The sequence below is a fragment of the Taurulus bubalis genome (genome assembly GCF_910589615.1).
Source record: "Taurulus bubalis genome assembly, chromosome: 11".
Lineage (NCBI taxonomy): Eukaryota > Metazoa > Chordata > Actinopteri > Perciformes > Cottidae > Taurulus > Taurulus bubalis.
In genome coordinates, this window is record NC_136599.1 from 11,428,835 (window position 1) to 11,445,464 (window position 16,630).

General features: G+C 39.7%; 1 protein-coding gene across 1 annotated transcript in view; it reads left to right on the forward strand.

Moving 5' to 3' along the window:
- The window catches only part of LOC306743208 (SPRY domain-containing protein 3-like), a gene marked incomplete at its 5' end in the record, with an annotated part of 44,620 nt that overhangs the window by 22,985 nt on the left and 5,005 nt on the right, over window positions 1-16,630 (forward strand). The window contains 2 exons of the mRNA XM_079225703.1: window positions 10,534-10,591; window positions 16,428-16,547. Of these exons, the coding sequence (XP_079081829.1) occupies window positions 10,534-10,591; window positions 16,428-16,547 (178 nt within the window). The remainder of the gene's footprint in view (window positions 1-10,533; window positions 10,592-16,427; window positions 16,548-16,630) is intronic.

The following is a 16,630-nucleotide window of genomic DNA, read 5'->3' on the forward strand; positions in this document are numbered from 1 at the left end:
AACGCTTTATATTCTTTCCCATTATCCAGCATTTGTTTTCGATATAATGGCCTACTGTTGGATAGATTAAACACCTCCAAGAGGAAAATACAATTAGAGACACCTCTCAATTTGAGCCCTTATTTCTTTTTCCAAAGAATGCACATGCGGTTCCCATTTCAGCATTAGCACTGCAACTCTGCAAGTGACTATTACCATGTAGAACTGCTTTGAAGAATTGAACAGACAAACCTGTAGATGTTTTGGAACTGAGTGAGACTGATGCACATTAAAGTCTTAATGAACTAAAGTAAATAGGGGGCTGTCTTTACAAACTCGCAAAACATATACAGTGTAGTCAAAGTCTCAATGTATCTTTGCTAAAACCTTACTATTTAACACACTTCTAAATAAGCAGTCTCACGCTTGCGCAGGTGCTCATGTCCATGCGAGTACTGTTTATGCAAGTGTTTAAAATAGCAGTGAGCATTCAAATGGATAAATGAGACTTTGATTATGCTGCACAAGGTTTGTGAGAGTTTGTAAACGGTTGTTTTGATATAGTTTTGCTGCCAAATTTACTTAAATTAATCACAACTTTTCTCTGCTTTTGGATTCTTTGTTTGCCGTGGAGGCATGCAAAAAACCCAAACGGTTTCTTTAAGATTTCAAGGGTGAGTGGGTGAGTTATCTATTTACAAATGGTCATTTTATGGGTAAGGTTTTCCTTTTTAAAAGATGCAGAGAGTGAATACAACAAGAATTGATGTATCAAGACAGTTCAATACACAGCTGCAAGGAAGTACAATCAGTAATAGTTGAGGATCTTGCAGGGCTGCTTTGAATCCTTTTTTGCTAAGCTCATAAAGGGTAGGATTAAACTTGTATAAACGTCTGCTTTCTGATTGATAGATTCTCTCATAAAACCTATTTGTATTACATTTTACCTAATATTCTTCTTCTGACTCAGAAACCATTTCTTTGACGGTATGGGGTCATGATTTGTGAGTTTTTTACTCCCTGAAAGTTTAGCCTCGAAATTGTTATGAATGTGAAATATTAGTGACTGCCAAAGCCAAGGCCTGTGGAGAGCTGCCAGCACTGTCTCTCCCAGGGTCAAAGCTCTGCTCCTTTTAATAACAAAAATAACAGATGAAACTTGTATCACATCTCTCAAGGTCTCACAGGCAATTTATATAAAACTGGAAGAGACAGATGCACTCTGAATGGAATTAAGACAAAGCAAGCTATAGATGCATACAACAAGTGGAGGCTGAGAAATATACTTACACCTACACTGTATGTGTGCGCTCTACCTATAGATTTCCATCCAAGCCATGTCATTTTGGAAAATGGGTAAATCTGAGCATCCTTTTTGTGGTTGGTCTTATTAGTTGGCTGTTCAAAGTCATTGATGTCTACCACTCAACATTAAAACAAACAAAAAATACAACAATAAATCCGTAACGACTGTAGTATTGCCATCTTCATATATTATATTGCCAAACCACCTGGCAAATATTGCATAATTCACTCGTAAAGTCAAACTTTTTGCTTTAGGAAAAATAAACCCTAATGATTGAGCTACTGTGCATATTTTTCCATTTCTTTTAAAAAGAGGATAAAACTGTTTTGGACATATTTGTGGAAAAAGCTTCTTAGCTTCTGGGTGGCCTTTTCCCTTTTCCCCTTGTTGCTAGAGGACACACTACTAATACCTGTGGTGCACTACTGACAGGATCACATCCTTTTGTACATCCTGTGAATGTTGATACAAAAGTACCCTTTTTCAACTAACTTGCATAACATTTATTGTGAACCTTTTAGCGATTACAACATTAAACATCTGGGAGAACCGCCATGCTGTTGTGGTTATATTTGCACAAACAGAAGCTAGCAAGTAAGGATAACTAAGTTGATGCCAATTAGCCTAGCTTCCTAAGATTTCCACTCATTCCCACCAGACTTTACTTTTAGTTCATGTTATTTAAACACGCTCCTTCACACTCTCGAGGAAATTCACAAAGAATAGATTGCAGCCGTTGATTGCATCACTTACACATCACTTGCACCTGCTAACTGCCCTGCCTCAAACTTCACAAACGATATTGCGCTAATGATATTACAGTACAAACACAACCCAAAGTTTTGCAGCTGAGTGCAATTTGCCCTTTTCTTCGCATCTGATTACAGTTATCCATGTGGCAAAGAATGAATGTTGCTTTTGCGCCAAGAACACAGTCGGCAGAACAATGGCAGAGACTGAGAGCTCCGGGTCCTTTTGGCAAGCAATTTAAACAGACAAAGAGAAACCATATTTGGTTTCTTAAGATTTGGTATATTAATATGCAATGCTGGGGTGATCCCAAATATTCAACTATTCAACGATTTGATCTAAAGAGCCCGATTCGACTGCCAATGTCATAGTTGATGCATTGCAGTAGCAGAAAAATGTGGTTATGGAACAAAGGAATCACTCCATCCGGTCTATATGTGGGTGCTGAATGTATGATTTTAAATATAATTTGTATAAATATCAGCCTATTAATTATACTGGTAATAAAGTAACAACAAAGTAACATAACATAAGTAATGTGCTATCAGCTAATCTTCTTTGTGTGCATACATTTAAAAAATGAAGTTCCACTATTAACATTTGCATGACCATCAGAATTAATAATCAATAATTTTTAACCAAATATATGCATATTACCTAGATTGTGGTAACTGCAAATTAACAAAAACTACCAGCAACAGGTAACCTCAGCACTTAGTGATTCAAGTCATGACATAGTAACTAATGGAGTGCTCAAATCACAGATGGAACAAGAAAAATCGACTATATTCATGTGGCTGGTGACGTTTTTTCACAGATATTGCACCACAGATATTGCACCATTCAAATCATAGTACCGACATTGCTAGTGGGAACCAAGTGCTGTTTTTGCAGGAAGACTTGAATGTCTCATTTTTGTTAATTGCAATTTCTATAAATACATGTATATTTCAGTTTGACTTTCAAGCTATGTAATCACATTGTACTCTTAATCTGTATGTTATATTCATTGAATTATTTTCTGTGAATTAAAAGAACAAAATGCCAGAATTTCCTCTGATGGACCTAAAAGAAAAAGAGTACATGTGTACACACATGCTCTCAGTTAAACACACACACACACACACACACACACACACACACACACACACACACACACACACACACACACACACGATGCTCCCATGGGTAAGAAATAAGTTGAGTGGTGATAACTCCAGTTCCTTTACCTCCTCAGAGTTCCTCTCCTTTCTTTTTGCCTAGCTTCTTTTCTCTCTGCATCTGGGTTTTATTATAAAGACATTAAGCTTAAGTCCAAGAGAGGTGATAAAGCAGCAAAGTGAAGGGCTTGGCTAATGACTGTTTACTCAACAGCAGTTGCAAGTTTGCATGCTGGTCTTTTCACGTAGTATCCCATGCTAAAACGGCCTAAATACAAACACAAATCCACTCATTATTGCCCCACAGAGTGCCAGAATCTGCTTGTTGTGGTTCTTGACTTCAGGCTCAACTTTCCCCTTTACAAACTCACTCTGTTGCCATCTATACATCCACAGTAGCTGCTCACCTCAGAAGAAAGGTAACAGGTTTTACCCTAATTTGCAACAGGGTTCCTGGGAGGACAATGTTGCTAATTTGGTTCAGCACTTCACTATCATAACAAATATTGGATGGATTAATGTGAAATTTGGTATGTTCACGGTCCCCAGATGGCGAAGCTTGCTCTGGTTATCCCATATTTTACATCCAGCAACAGCAGCAGTACAAAGTGTTCAACTATCCAGGGAAATTTCTCAACATCTACTTCATGGATTGGCACCAAACCAACACTCTGCTACCCATACTATTTAGTATGCCAGGAAAACAATTTAGCATGTCCTAAACCATAGTATGTCAAATGCATTATGCCAAAAATACCTGGATGTCCTACTGCATCTGGTTGCATTTTGCAGTATTATGACCCACAAGCCTTTATACAGCAGATGTATAAACAAAATGGTCAAAGTCAAGATGCAACGTTTTGACTAAATAGTAAGGCCCAAATAAATGAATATTGCATGCAACAGTATGTGCTTTTTCTGGGCAGCTGCAGCAGGTACTAAAAGTAAAACGAAAGAATGTGTGATTTGGAACTGAGTGTTGGTTTAAATTGCATGCCCAAACATTGTTAAATTTCTCTGCACTTTGTACAAAGATTCAATAGAGAAAATAAGGGAATTTTGAGATTTGAGATGTTAAATTCAAATTGGCTTTTTAAATAAAGGTGGAAGTACATTTTTGAATTCCCCAAGCCACTGTTGACAGTTTCCTGTCCAACAGGGAAGTCAGAGGAATTTGTGCTATGTGATAACTGTGAATGTTTTCTATGTGAGGTAAATGTGTTGTTCAGTGTGTTAGTAATCTAAGATATGTTTTGACCCCACTGCAAGTCCTAGACCTGGCATGACCTCCGTCTTCTCTCATTCCTCTGAAGATAAGGGTATCCGTGAATGTATAGCATGCATATATGCTTGGTAGCACGGTTGTTTTTCATCCGGTACACAAGCGGTTGCTAGGCTGTGGGACAAAGAGAGATCTAGGCTTAGTTATGGGGTGGAAAGAGTGTAGAGGGTACATAGGAGTGTCGGGGGTAGTAAGGTAGAAAGTCGGAAGGTGAAAAAAACAAAACAAGGGAAGCTATTCAGAACATGTAAAACACAGGAAAAAAAGATGGAAAACCCTCATGTCCTGAAAAACAAACAAAATCCTACAAAAAGAAAAAGATCATAACCCTGTGTGTGTGTGTGTGTGTGTGTGTGTGTGTGTGTGTGTGTGTGTGTGTGTGTGTGGTGAAGGGACGTACATGTGGTTCAGCCGCAATCAGTGTCTGAAAGAAACTGATTGTTTTCTCAGTTTACCAATGACCTTCTGTCTCTGATGACTGTATGCATTCACTCTCTGATCCTGTACAAAAATAAGTTCATAAAGCCAAGCACACACTTACACACAAACAAGATATATAACGGCTCTGGAGACTGAAATTGCTGTCTCCTCTGTCCTGGTATGACCCGATCCTTGGAACAGCTCTTCTCCTCTTCCTCCTGTGATACAGCAGTCCTATTAACAGTTTTTCAGTGCTACTCCTGTGAACCTGTATATTCTAACCGGGTCAATTTAGGATAAAACCAAAGACTGGTCACTGTGCCAATGTCTGATCTTGAAGCTGCAAAACACACAGCAACAACCAGCACAATAATAATGTCCAAGGTGTAACTTTTAGTTAGAATGGCAAGAAATAGTTAATCGACAGAAAATGATCCCCACTACTTTCAATATCAATCTTTTTTATTTTTTTGTCTTTTATTTGCTAAACATGTGCAGTCCCAGCCTCTCTAATTTTCTTTGGCATAGATGGAATTAGACTTGGCATCTTTAGACTTTTGGTTTTTCAAGACAATGGGGAAAAAATATGCAACTTTTATTATTTTCTGACATTTCATATACAAAACATTGAATATATTCATAGAGAAAGTAATTGGTATATTAATTGACGATGAAACTTATTTGTAGTTGCAGCGTGTTTTGGTTTACTTCTTGTACTTTTGAAATTTTGCCCCATTATTGTTGCAGGTTTTGTGTCATCTGATCAACTCTTCTGATCGGTCTTCATAGAGCTCAACGATTACTCCGTTGTATCTCTTTTTCTTCCAGTCATTCAATACCACAACACACTTTATCAGTTTTACGCGCTTGTATCAAGAAAACACTTCCATAAGCACTCGCATCCATAAAAAGTTGCTGATACACATAGTCTGTCGTCGTCTTCACTCAGACTCTTTCTGTCATCGTGTGAGGAGCTGAAGGAGTTAGCCTGATGACACAAGGTTATACAAACAGACCTGCATTAGTTCCCTACACAGTTTCTGCCCAACCCCTATATCTGAGGTTGTGGGCACGTACAAACAGAAACACACTACTTTCCCTCCTTACCAACTCTACCTTCAACACAAACACTCACATCTGTGGCACTTCATATTTTTCGGTTGCTCTGTGATATGCCAGTGTGATAGCTGCTGTAGATGATCGGTATCTCCTTCCACTCGGTTCCCCACTCGGCCCGCACCTTTCCGCTCTTACTCTTCCAGACTTGTTTACTCTGCCACCGTGTGGAAATGCAGGCTCCTCTGTTGACACCGGTGTAGCAGCTGTGGATCTGATACTGCAGGGCTTTGCTCCGCCATACCGACTCGACGCCAGTGTTTGTTGTTCTTAGAAGCAGCTTGCATGTCAATGAAGGCTTCTGCAGGCCAACAGGGGGTAGCGACCATGTTTCGAGAGTTTTACAGTACACAATAGTGGGCCAGATGGTGAACATGGTGCTCCCTCTCTAAAACGCATTCCATCATATGTTGATAGAGTAGGAGTGTAGGTGTAATTTAGTGGCGCCACCACTGATTGAAAAACAGAAATCACAGCATTAACTGTTGTAATTTCCAAACCACAATAGGTTGGAATGTTTCTTTTATCAGAGTGAAAGCCCTTCCAAATCCCACAAAACAATATGATCTGTGCTTTACAGAATTCATGGGGGAAAAAAAAATATTATTTGCACAGAGAAGAGTTTGAAGATAGAAATCTTATTTTTACACCATCAAATAGTATTTCAGGTATTAAGACATCCTGTATGAAAATATTCGGCCCCTATGTACCACCGTGAATGCTAGCTATTTAGTTAAAAAACAGAGAAGAATAAAAGATATCATGGTGACGTTTTGGATGGTGTTTCTCTTCTACTATTGAAAAACAATGTAAGAGCTGCAGTTTGTAAAATTTATTTTCAGAGAAAAAATGTATAGTTTGTTGCCGGTTGATTGTTCCCGGTCCATCTTAGTTAGTAACATGCCGACTGTCGCGAGCACATTTGTGATTTATTTGTAGCTAGCTAAGTAATTCAGCCAACATGCACTCGAACGTTCACTAGTTTGTTGAAAATGCTCCAAGTAGAAGACATTAAAAGAAAGGAACAACGTCACTCTATTATTGCAGTGTAGAGCTTATTTAGTCCAAGTATTATAAGTATGAATAGGAAAAAAGTACAAATAGACTGTTATTTGGTTCCAACATAATTACTTTTTGGCCACTTTTCTAACATACTACTTTGTATTTTCGAATGGTTTGTTTTCACATTTAACATTATAAGAGAAAAGGTTATTTCGATGAGGACTAAATATCTAAATTAAAATTTGCATGTGATAATGGTTCTTATTTGACAATTCACCCAACCGTTTTACTCGCTCTTCATGAATACAAAATAACAATGGGTATAATAATATATTATAAAATTCTAAGAAATAATTAAGATTTAAGGGCTTTTTCAGTGTTCCTCAAAATCCCTAATCTGGGCCCTGCTTCAGAAAGCAGTTTAAAAAAAAACTTTGAGCCTAACCATGATCTCTGAGTTGACTTTACCTGAGATGGGAAAGTGTTTTCTTTCAAGGACAGCTGATCAGAGTTTGTTCACTCTGAGTTCAACTTCTGCGTGGGGAAAGAAAAAAAGCCATCATCTACTATGGAGCTCCGATACGACAACAGATTTTCCCGCGTAACAAACTAATATCCGACCAGGATTTAGTTTCTGATATACAGTAATTCCCGCTAATTAATGCTTTGATATTTACTGAATGAACGAGGTCATAAAATAGCGTGTCTGGCTCTGTAAGAGGGAGGAGACCGAGAGAAACTCAGGATTTGTTGAAGAAAAGGTTCACAGAGTCACCTACCATGGTAACTGACCCAGAGTTTAAGTTAGCTTTCTTTCTGGAACTGAAAACCCAGAGTTTCCCTCATTTTAGGGTTAACTAACTCAGAGTTTTCACTGAAACTGCTTTCTGAAAGAGGGCCCTGATCAGAGTCTGTGGATCATCAATCAGAGGGCAAAATAGCCAGACGTTCCTCTCCTCCTCGTGGAGATTCAGCCCACATGTCAGTCAGCCAGAGGAATCCTCGGCTTGTGGTTGAGACGAGGGGGAAGAGGAGCAGACTTGGCGGATCAAAGGGTTTCAGGCTTGGAGGAGTAGCTGCATTCCTCCATGTCCCTCTGTCTTTCTCTGCTGATGTCTCACTCTGTCCTTCTCGCTCTCTGCATCCATCTCCATTTCCTGTTCTTCAAGACCCAATGGGCCTGTCAGACAGGATCGTTGATGTTTCCCTGATGTCCTGTCCTCAAATGCTGCTCTCTTGTCTGCCTGGCTCGACCAAGCTGTCTGTCTGCAGGGTTCTATTACTAATTTCTGCGCACAGATGCGAATAGTAACCATTTCAGCGGGCCTATTTCATTTTTTCAGTAATGTATTGCCTCTTCAGTCATCAGTGGATGTTCTTTTATTTAGAGTATAGCATTTTTCCCAGGCTGACTTTTTTTCTTTTTGGACATCATCCTGGTCATATTTGGGATTCTTGAGACAAGATGAATATGAAACGTTGCCTTTTTTTCCCTTTTATTACTAGCTAAAAATAAATGCAGTCGGGAAAGTTCATCTGAGAGAGAATGTGAACAAGAAAGCATTGAGAAGATGTTGCCCACTGAGAGGTGAAAGACAAGCGTAATGTCATTGCCCTTCTAATCCTCCTCCTTCCTTTCTTGTTCAGTAATGTGTTTCTACAGTTATGTAGGTGCAGCCCAGACGACAGATACAAATCTCAGGTAATTGCCTCTGAGTCATACTATGATCTTATCCGAAGGTTGGCCCACGAGTTATTTTTTTTGGCACGGTGAAACCTGGAGAAATACATACATATTGTACATGAAGAAAGACAGACAGGCAGATGGAGATAGAGACAAACACTAGGTGTGTCTCCAACCACCCGTTTTTCTGCAATTTGTGCATAAGGAAACGTCCAAAAAGATTGAAATATGGCAAAGTTTGTATGCCCGTCTGAGGTGAAAAGTTTGTGTATTGATAAAAGCAAAATGCAATGTATTTGGAATGGACATTTTGAAATGGAAACAGATTTAGCTAATTAATGATGACGTACATGAAACATGTGATTTCAACATCCATTGAAGCTTGAAATGAAAAATAGCGACCGATCAAAACAGTCCCCACATGGCTCCACACAGATCTGATGTAACCTTCCTCCCATTAATACATTAAACAAACAGAATTGTCATATTTCCATCCAGTTTTCGACATTGTTTTCACAGAGTGCTAGTTTCTACTTACGTCATCTTGTTGCACCGTCTTCTTCTGCAATGGTATACGTTTTTTTCCAGAGTTGGTGCCACCTACTGTTAATCTTGATTAACCAACTCCTTTTTTTTCCACAGATATTCTCAATATTTTGTTCAAATTTGCGATACATTTGGATGGAAAGCTGGCTAATGACCAAAATCGAAAATAGAGTGGGAATGGAACCCTCACTTTTAAGAACATGTTTCGTAATATGAATTATAACTAACCCAAGACGGGGCCTTCTCCATTGCTGACCCCTCCCTCTGGAACCTTCTCCCCCAGCACCTCAGACAATCTCCATTCCTCGCCACTTTCAAAAAAGCACTTATTTAAATCTGCTTTTAACCTGTGATGCTAGTTCATTATGATTTGATTTGATTTCTCACTATTGTCATCTCTCTTGTTTATATTGTTGTTGCTTCCATTGCTTGTCTTTTCCATGTAAAGTACCCTCAGTACATTTTAAAACACTATAAGAATAACATTTATTACTAAAACATTAAACCTGTGTGTACCTTAAAATTGTACTGAAGTAGAAGTACCTTAAAATTGTATTTAAGAACAAGTACCTTAAAATGGTGCTTAAGTACAGTACTTGAGTAAATGTAAACTACTGGTCTTTACATGGAACCCTTTTTGTAAATGGACTCATTTAAAGAGCTGTGTGTGGTCTTGATTAGTTCCTCCTCTACCTGTTAAAGGTTTTTTTACGCCTCCGCGTTGGCCTCGGCCCGAGCCGTTGTGTTTACCAGGTTGCGCGTACCTCCATCTGTTCGAATGTGCATCTCATACTCGTAAACGTGATATCTCAGGAACTCCTTGAGGGAATTTCTTCAAATTTAACACAAGTGTCCATCTGGACTGCGGGATGAACTGATTCTATTTTGGTTGTCAAAGGTCACTGTGACCTCACACATTTTTGTCCGTAGCTCAAGAATTGGTGTCCTAATTATGACAATTTTGCACAAATGTTTAATAGAAAAAATATAAAATAATCAAATTTTAGACAGATATGGATGTAAACTGCAACTTGACTGGCTGACGGGGGCATACAACTGCATAATAAGTGTCTAAAGATAGAGGGGTGACTTTTGAACAGATTGTAAAGACCTTTCAGGCAAATTTGTGATATTAAGCTATATAAATAAAGATTGACTTGACTTGGTGGTCTGTGGAATTATCTGGTATACATTTTGACCAAACAAAACCTGCACAGTTGAAATCAATCATATTCATAACTGTGAAAACATGTATTTCTGACCCGTGCAACTGTTTGTGTCTGTGCAGGACTACCCCAGGAACAGACACCCGGGATGGAGCCGAGGGTCGGTGGCTTACCATGCTGGTGAGATTTCAAGCCCATTTTCTCTCTTTCTCTTCTTCTCTCAGAAGTTTCTCAGAAAGAAGGTTGTTTGTTATTAACTTTTATGAGTGTGGAATTCCCCCTGTAGTTTTGTTCGGATGACATCAATAAATCTGATCCACTTTTAAAGCATCTATCTGTTGCTTTTAGATGCAAAGATCACAGGGCACCGCCTCACCTGGATGTTATGGTGCCTAGCACAAAGAGAGATCAAGGAGGATTGCAGGCAGATAAAAAGCCGAGAAAGCTGATAAAACAGACGGTGACAGCATCAGAAGAAGAAGGATCTTATCTCGGTCTCTTTCTGTGGAGGTTTTGGTCATGTAGATGTAGTATCTCTCGAAGCCGAAAAAAACGTGACAAAAAGTGTAGTTATCTTTATCTTTCAATGCTTCCACACACACGTAAAGTCTTGGTTGTTTGTGATGACAGGCCTGTGAACAAGATCTGTACAGGCATCTGCACAAAACCCCCCCAGCTCCCATTCCAGGTCTCGGCAGCTGTCTTTATCAGTGCTAAGACATTAACTATCAAACGCTGCCATGATATGAGAATAGCGGCAAGCTGGGTAGCGAGTTGTTATTACACCGTACAAGTTACAGTTGGTAGCCGGCTCTTTATCTGACAATGCACTGTCACAGTCGAGATTTCGTTAGTCCTTATCAGACTAAGTTAGCTGGCTTTCTATCCGCATTATTTTGGTCTGAAGCAGAGGGATTTATAAAGCTCTTACTCTGAATGATTCACACGCCACAAATTTCACTCTCCGTTGTATGTTCTTCCATCAGGCAATGAGTATGATTTTTATTTTTAGAGGGAGGTTTATATACTTCCTTCTAGCTGGCCTTCAAATCAGCTATCAAAACACCTTTTCTTCTCTCTGCACATTCCATTCATATTTCGAGTTGATGTTTATAGTCTAAATACTATAATACTAAATCCACATATCCCTTTGCAGATTCCATTTATACTTAGGATACATTAATAGTAATAACAGTTGATGCTGCGCGTCCTGCCGGGTCTGTGGATGATACCTCATTGCTGAGTGACAGACGAGGCCAGTCACTCACAGAGACTCACCATGCCAGTCCCAGAGGTCTAGCGCTGCGGTCGGCCTGGTTTGGCTGCTGTGCGTTGGACACCACAGAAATGTGCACGCCCCAGCACAGCTTCCATTAATCTTATTTGTTAGAGACTAAAATGATGTATGTGGTTTTCCATGCTGTGTGTATGAGGTTTGCCTTCCCCATGCTTGGGTTAAGGTGCAGGCTCTGATCCAGCTACTTAAAATCAACAGCCGGGGCCTCTCTTTGTCATGTCTCCCCGCGTTCTCGAGATTTTCACCAAACCTTAGGAACCTTAAGAATTGCAAGCAGACGCTCTTTGGCAGAGTGACAGAAACTTAATGTATACACAGTACTGTATGCACTAGGTCATATAACCGCAGCAGAAATTGCTTAAAGAAGGAATGGCTTTGTTACCTTGGTTTTCCTGCTCAGTGCGAACCAAAAATGGTGTGAAGAGGTGCTTATGTGACACATGGTACCTATGTTTATTAACTTTTATATTGCTCGTTTTTGTATTTGACCTCGGTATCTAAAGGAGCTAATTTTTGCCAGTTTATTCTTGGCAGGCCTTTGCTTTGTATAGACTCGTTGTTGTTGTTTTTAAGACCTCAGACTTGACCCTGCACTGTGAGCATTTGTAATGTTTTTACTGCAAGCTTTGAAGAAATCTGTGGCTATAGATAGTCTTATATTCTGCAGGCTGGAGGCAAATGCATACATTAAATAATGATTCAATGCAACATTCCTGCTTTTCTTATGTATACTTTGCATGTGCAGCTTGACTTCTGAGTTCTATTTCTGTAATCCTGATATATGGTCCGTTGTAATGGGCACGCGACCAGTGTTGACCTGGATCCCATGTGATGTGTGTTATTGACTTTAAAGGTTGTGATTTTACTCCAGATATATTCCAGTTATATACACAAATGGCTGCCAACCATATCGCTGCTCTTTTGTATAGCTTGTATAGTTTGAGAGTTCTTTGGCCTGCGCTGGTGTTACCACGAGTGTTTGTGTTGGGAGCCGGCCCAGTGCAGACCTCCATCCTGTGTGTTGGCTCGGCTTGTCTCCGCAAGTTAATGGGCCGTGGGGCGCTGTAGGCCCCTGTGGGCCCTATCAGGAGCAACCAGCCATCCAACCAGCGAGTGCTCCTCAGCAAGCCTCATTAACCTTGTCACCCCCTACAAACCCCCATCAGTGAGTCACACGTGCTATGACTCAACACCCGCAGCTGAAGGTTGTGCCTTAGCACCACCGCCACCCTCCATCCCTCACCACCAAGCCAGCCTAACATAATAGGGAGTCTAACTTCCTTGACGGGGTCTAATCTGATTCCAGCTCAAGTTCTGCAAAAACAATTATTCAATACCAACATGTTGTGTAGGGGGATTATATTACCTTCTAATGGGACAAAAATGGATTTGGATGACAAAGTCTCTATGACACCTATCAAAGTCGACTAATATTTTCATTTTTAAAGGGAATAAATCCTTCACTCTCCCTGCCAGTATGTTTGAACATGTGGTGTATCTATGTCTCCGTGTTTGGTGCTAAACCTGGTTGAAACTAGGTGGCTACAACTGTTAATTATATTCTCAATTACACATTGTGTCTATAAAATGTCAGAGTAATGACAGGTATAAAGAGGAATAAAATAGTAAAACATGTTCCTTGAAATTTCTCAAAAGCCCATAACTTCAAATAACTTGTATTTTCTGTCCGACTGCTTAAAACCTATACATCCTCAAGCTACAGTCTATGGCACCGCCTTAAATCCTTTGAGCTAGAACCCAAGAGGGAACCTCACCAGCCTCATCGCTGCTCCTCACGCTGCACTACTTCATTCTGGTGAAAGTCTAACCAGAGATTCTAATTTATAGTTAATAAATACTCGTGCTTCGCATGATTGGGCCTCACTGGAAAATGGGCCCAGGAAGTCAATTGTATATTTGATATCATCAGCTCAACACTTTTTTTTATAAACTCACATGACAGCTGCAAATGAAATGTACAGTCAAACCTTATACACATGTGATAACTCACATGAAGAATATAAATATTTTGTTTTATATTTTCATGTTTTAGGAGGCTGTGAAGTCATTATTCCCTGGGCAGGGAAGCCCGGTCTTTTCCAGACAAACTCTCATGTTACGAGAAAGTCTGTTTTCTTTTTCCCAGCTGGTCTCAGTCCTCAGTCAGAGCCTGCCCTCTCCTCCGCAAGGCCCGGCTCCAAACCCTGAAACTCCAGCGTTCACCTTCTGGTTGCCGCTTGGATCCCCGTTACATCCAGCACCTGGTGGCGGTCACAGTAGCTAACATTGTTAGCTTTGCAAACAGTTTTCTCAGTTTATGATCTTGACTTTTGCATTAACACCATCCCCAGTATTCTGCTCTTTGCACTCTCACCGGCCTCAGAGCCAAACTTTGGTCAACACCTCGATGCTAATTTTAAACTCTCTGGTCTCCAACATAAATTTTAACATTTTCCGACACAGCTGAGCTCCAAGTTGAGCCGGCTTTCCCGATTTTCAGCCTTTTAAGTACCAAAACGCATTTGAGAAAAGCAACAGAACATATTATTGTATGCTCAGTAACAAAGCTAGTCTTGCCAAAACTATTTTTACTATACCTTACAGGTTGTTGTATGAAGATTATATAAATGATTTATTCCAACTAATCAACTCAACTTAAAAAATTCAGTTTACTCATCATGAGATGTAATGGAAAACGCACAAAGTCTTTTCTTTTTTTTTATGTGAGTCTACCAATTTGGAAGTGCAATACTAGATTGCTGGAGTGAGACATGCCGTTTAGTTGTTCCCAGAGCTGTTGGCGATGATTGATTTAGTTGTAAAGTATTTAATATAGTTATATTTATAATATAATCTTTAAAAAACTGCAAACGAGTTGTGTGAGAATTTTGGAGATTTACTCAGGCGAACATCCCTCCAGCCACAGCTCTCGATGCTCTGCCAGGCTTCTCGTACCTTTCCAGTCCCAGTGAACCGGCTCTGTCCTTAGACCCAAACCTGGACTCCCACACCCCGGCTCACCTCCAGCGCCAACCCATGTCACTCTCCAAAGCCGCCCTCCTCTGCTATATTTAGCGCCTGTGCCGGCGTGGCTCCACTGTTTGCCTAGTGTGTGGTGTTGTGACAAGGGCCCACATGGGAGCCGTAATGATACAGTGTCTCCGTCTCCCTCCCGGTGCTCAGATAGAGATTGTTTAAACAGTATCCTGAGCCTTGGACGGGTCCCATGACAACTCCATAAATATTTACCGGCAGCAGCCACGTCGCTTCGCTTGAGGAAAGCTCGTCCGCAGGCTACCTCGGCAATGTTTTTCTTTTGCCCTTTTTTTTCCTTCCTTTGTTGTCTTGCGCAACTGTTGTATGTGTTGTTTTGATGATTTCCTTTGGCTGTTGTTGGAAGTGTTTCTACGATTGCTGCTTTCACCTTTTTACGCATCCTCATCCTACAGGAATGTCAGGATGTCCTGTATATTAGCAACGCATTATATTTAGGGTTGGTTCACATGTTGCACGCCGTGGTAAACGCATTAAAAGACGCAGTGAAGTCAACCAAGTACAGTCATGTTCAGTAATGGAACATGTAACAGACAGACAGAGATGTCCTCACGCAGGGCTCTATAGTTAAAGCTTTTAAGACGTGCGTTTCCTTATAAAAAGCCCTTGGAAGGTATCAGAATTCTGAAATTTGTTCTGCAATAGTCTCAAATATTTTCATTATAAAATGTTTTCCATCTGTTTGTTGGCTGTCAGGAGACACTAAACATCACTAAACTAAAAGTTGGATTGTTCAGTCTGTTGAATCAGTTTTTTGCAGAGTTTCAGTGAAACACTGTCGCGACTGCTAGCTGCATGTGACACACTGCATTTAATCAATTATATCATTCGAAACTATTGTTGCAGACATCTGGGATTTACTAAAATAATTGATATAATCAGAAAACGATTGTTGGCCATATTGTCCATGCTGGTTTTCCAAGATACTTTGTAATACATACTCACATAAAAGGTATTAAATTGTATTCTTTTGGGTATTTTAAAGGTATTATTAGTCATCATTTCAACTCTGTAAACTTTTGAGAATACCTGCTCAAAGGTTTACAAATACAAATTCGGATCCTTTACTTAAGTAATAGTACATACATACTGTATGATCAGGAATATGCACTTAAAAGTGTTACAAGTAAAAGTGCTCAATGCAGAAATATTTACCATTTGACTGTTTTACTATCTTTAGATTAGTATTACTCTACTAGTGATTATTTTCATTATGGATTAATCTGCTGACTATTTTCTCCATTAATCGAGCGATTGTTTTTGTTCGTTAAAATTCTGAAAATTGTGAGAAATGCCGTGTCAATTACCCAGAAGCCAATGTGACACCTTCATAATGTTTGTTTTTTCTCTAACCAACTATTGAAACATCAATATTTTTTTATTTTGTATATATGCAATTAAAAGGAAAAGTACTAAGCCCTCATTTGTGAAGCTGGAGCCATGAAATGTTTTTGCATGGAAAATAATTTAAATAATTATCAAAATAGTTGGCAATTAATTATTCTGCCACTGATTTTGAATGTTTTCATATGTTTTGTGTGCAAAACACATGAATATAGTGCAGTTAAAAAGTACAATATGTCTCCAAATGAGTAAGTGCACTTCGTTATGTTAAGTAATAAATACACTTATAGCTGCAGAATTGAAAGTTTCCTCCTCTGACAGATGATGGCAAGCTCTTTCATGGCAGCGGCGTTGGAGACGCATTTGGTCCTCGCTGCTTCAAAGGTGACATCATGGGCTGCGGCATCATGTTCCCACGAGACTACATCCTGGACGGAGAAGGTGAGGGCGAAGGCTTCAGGTGCTGCAATTACACTGTCACCTGCTAAAGTGGTCGGTGTGTCCGTGGGAGGTTTCTCTCTTAA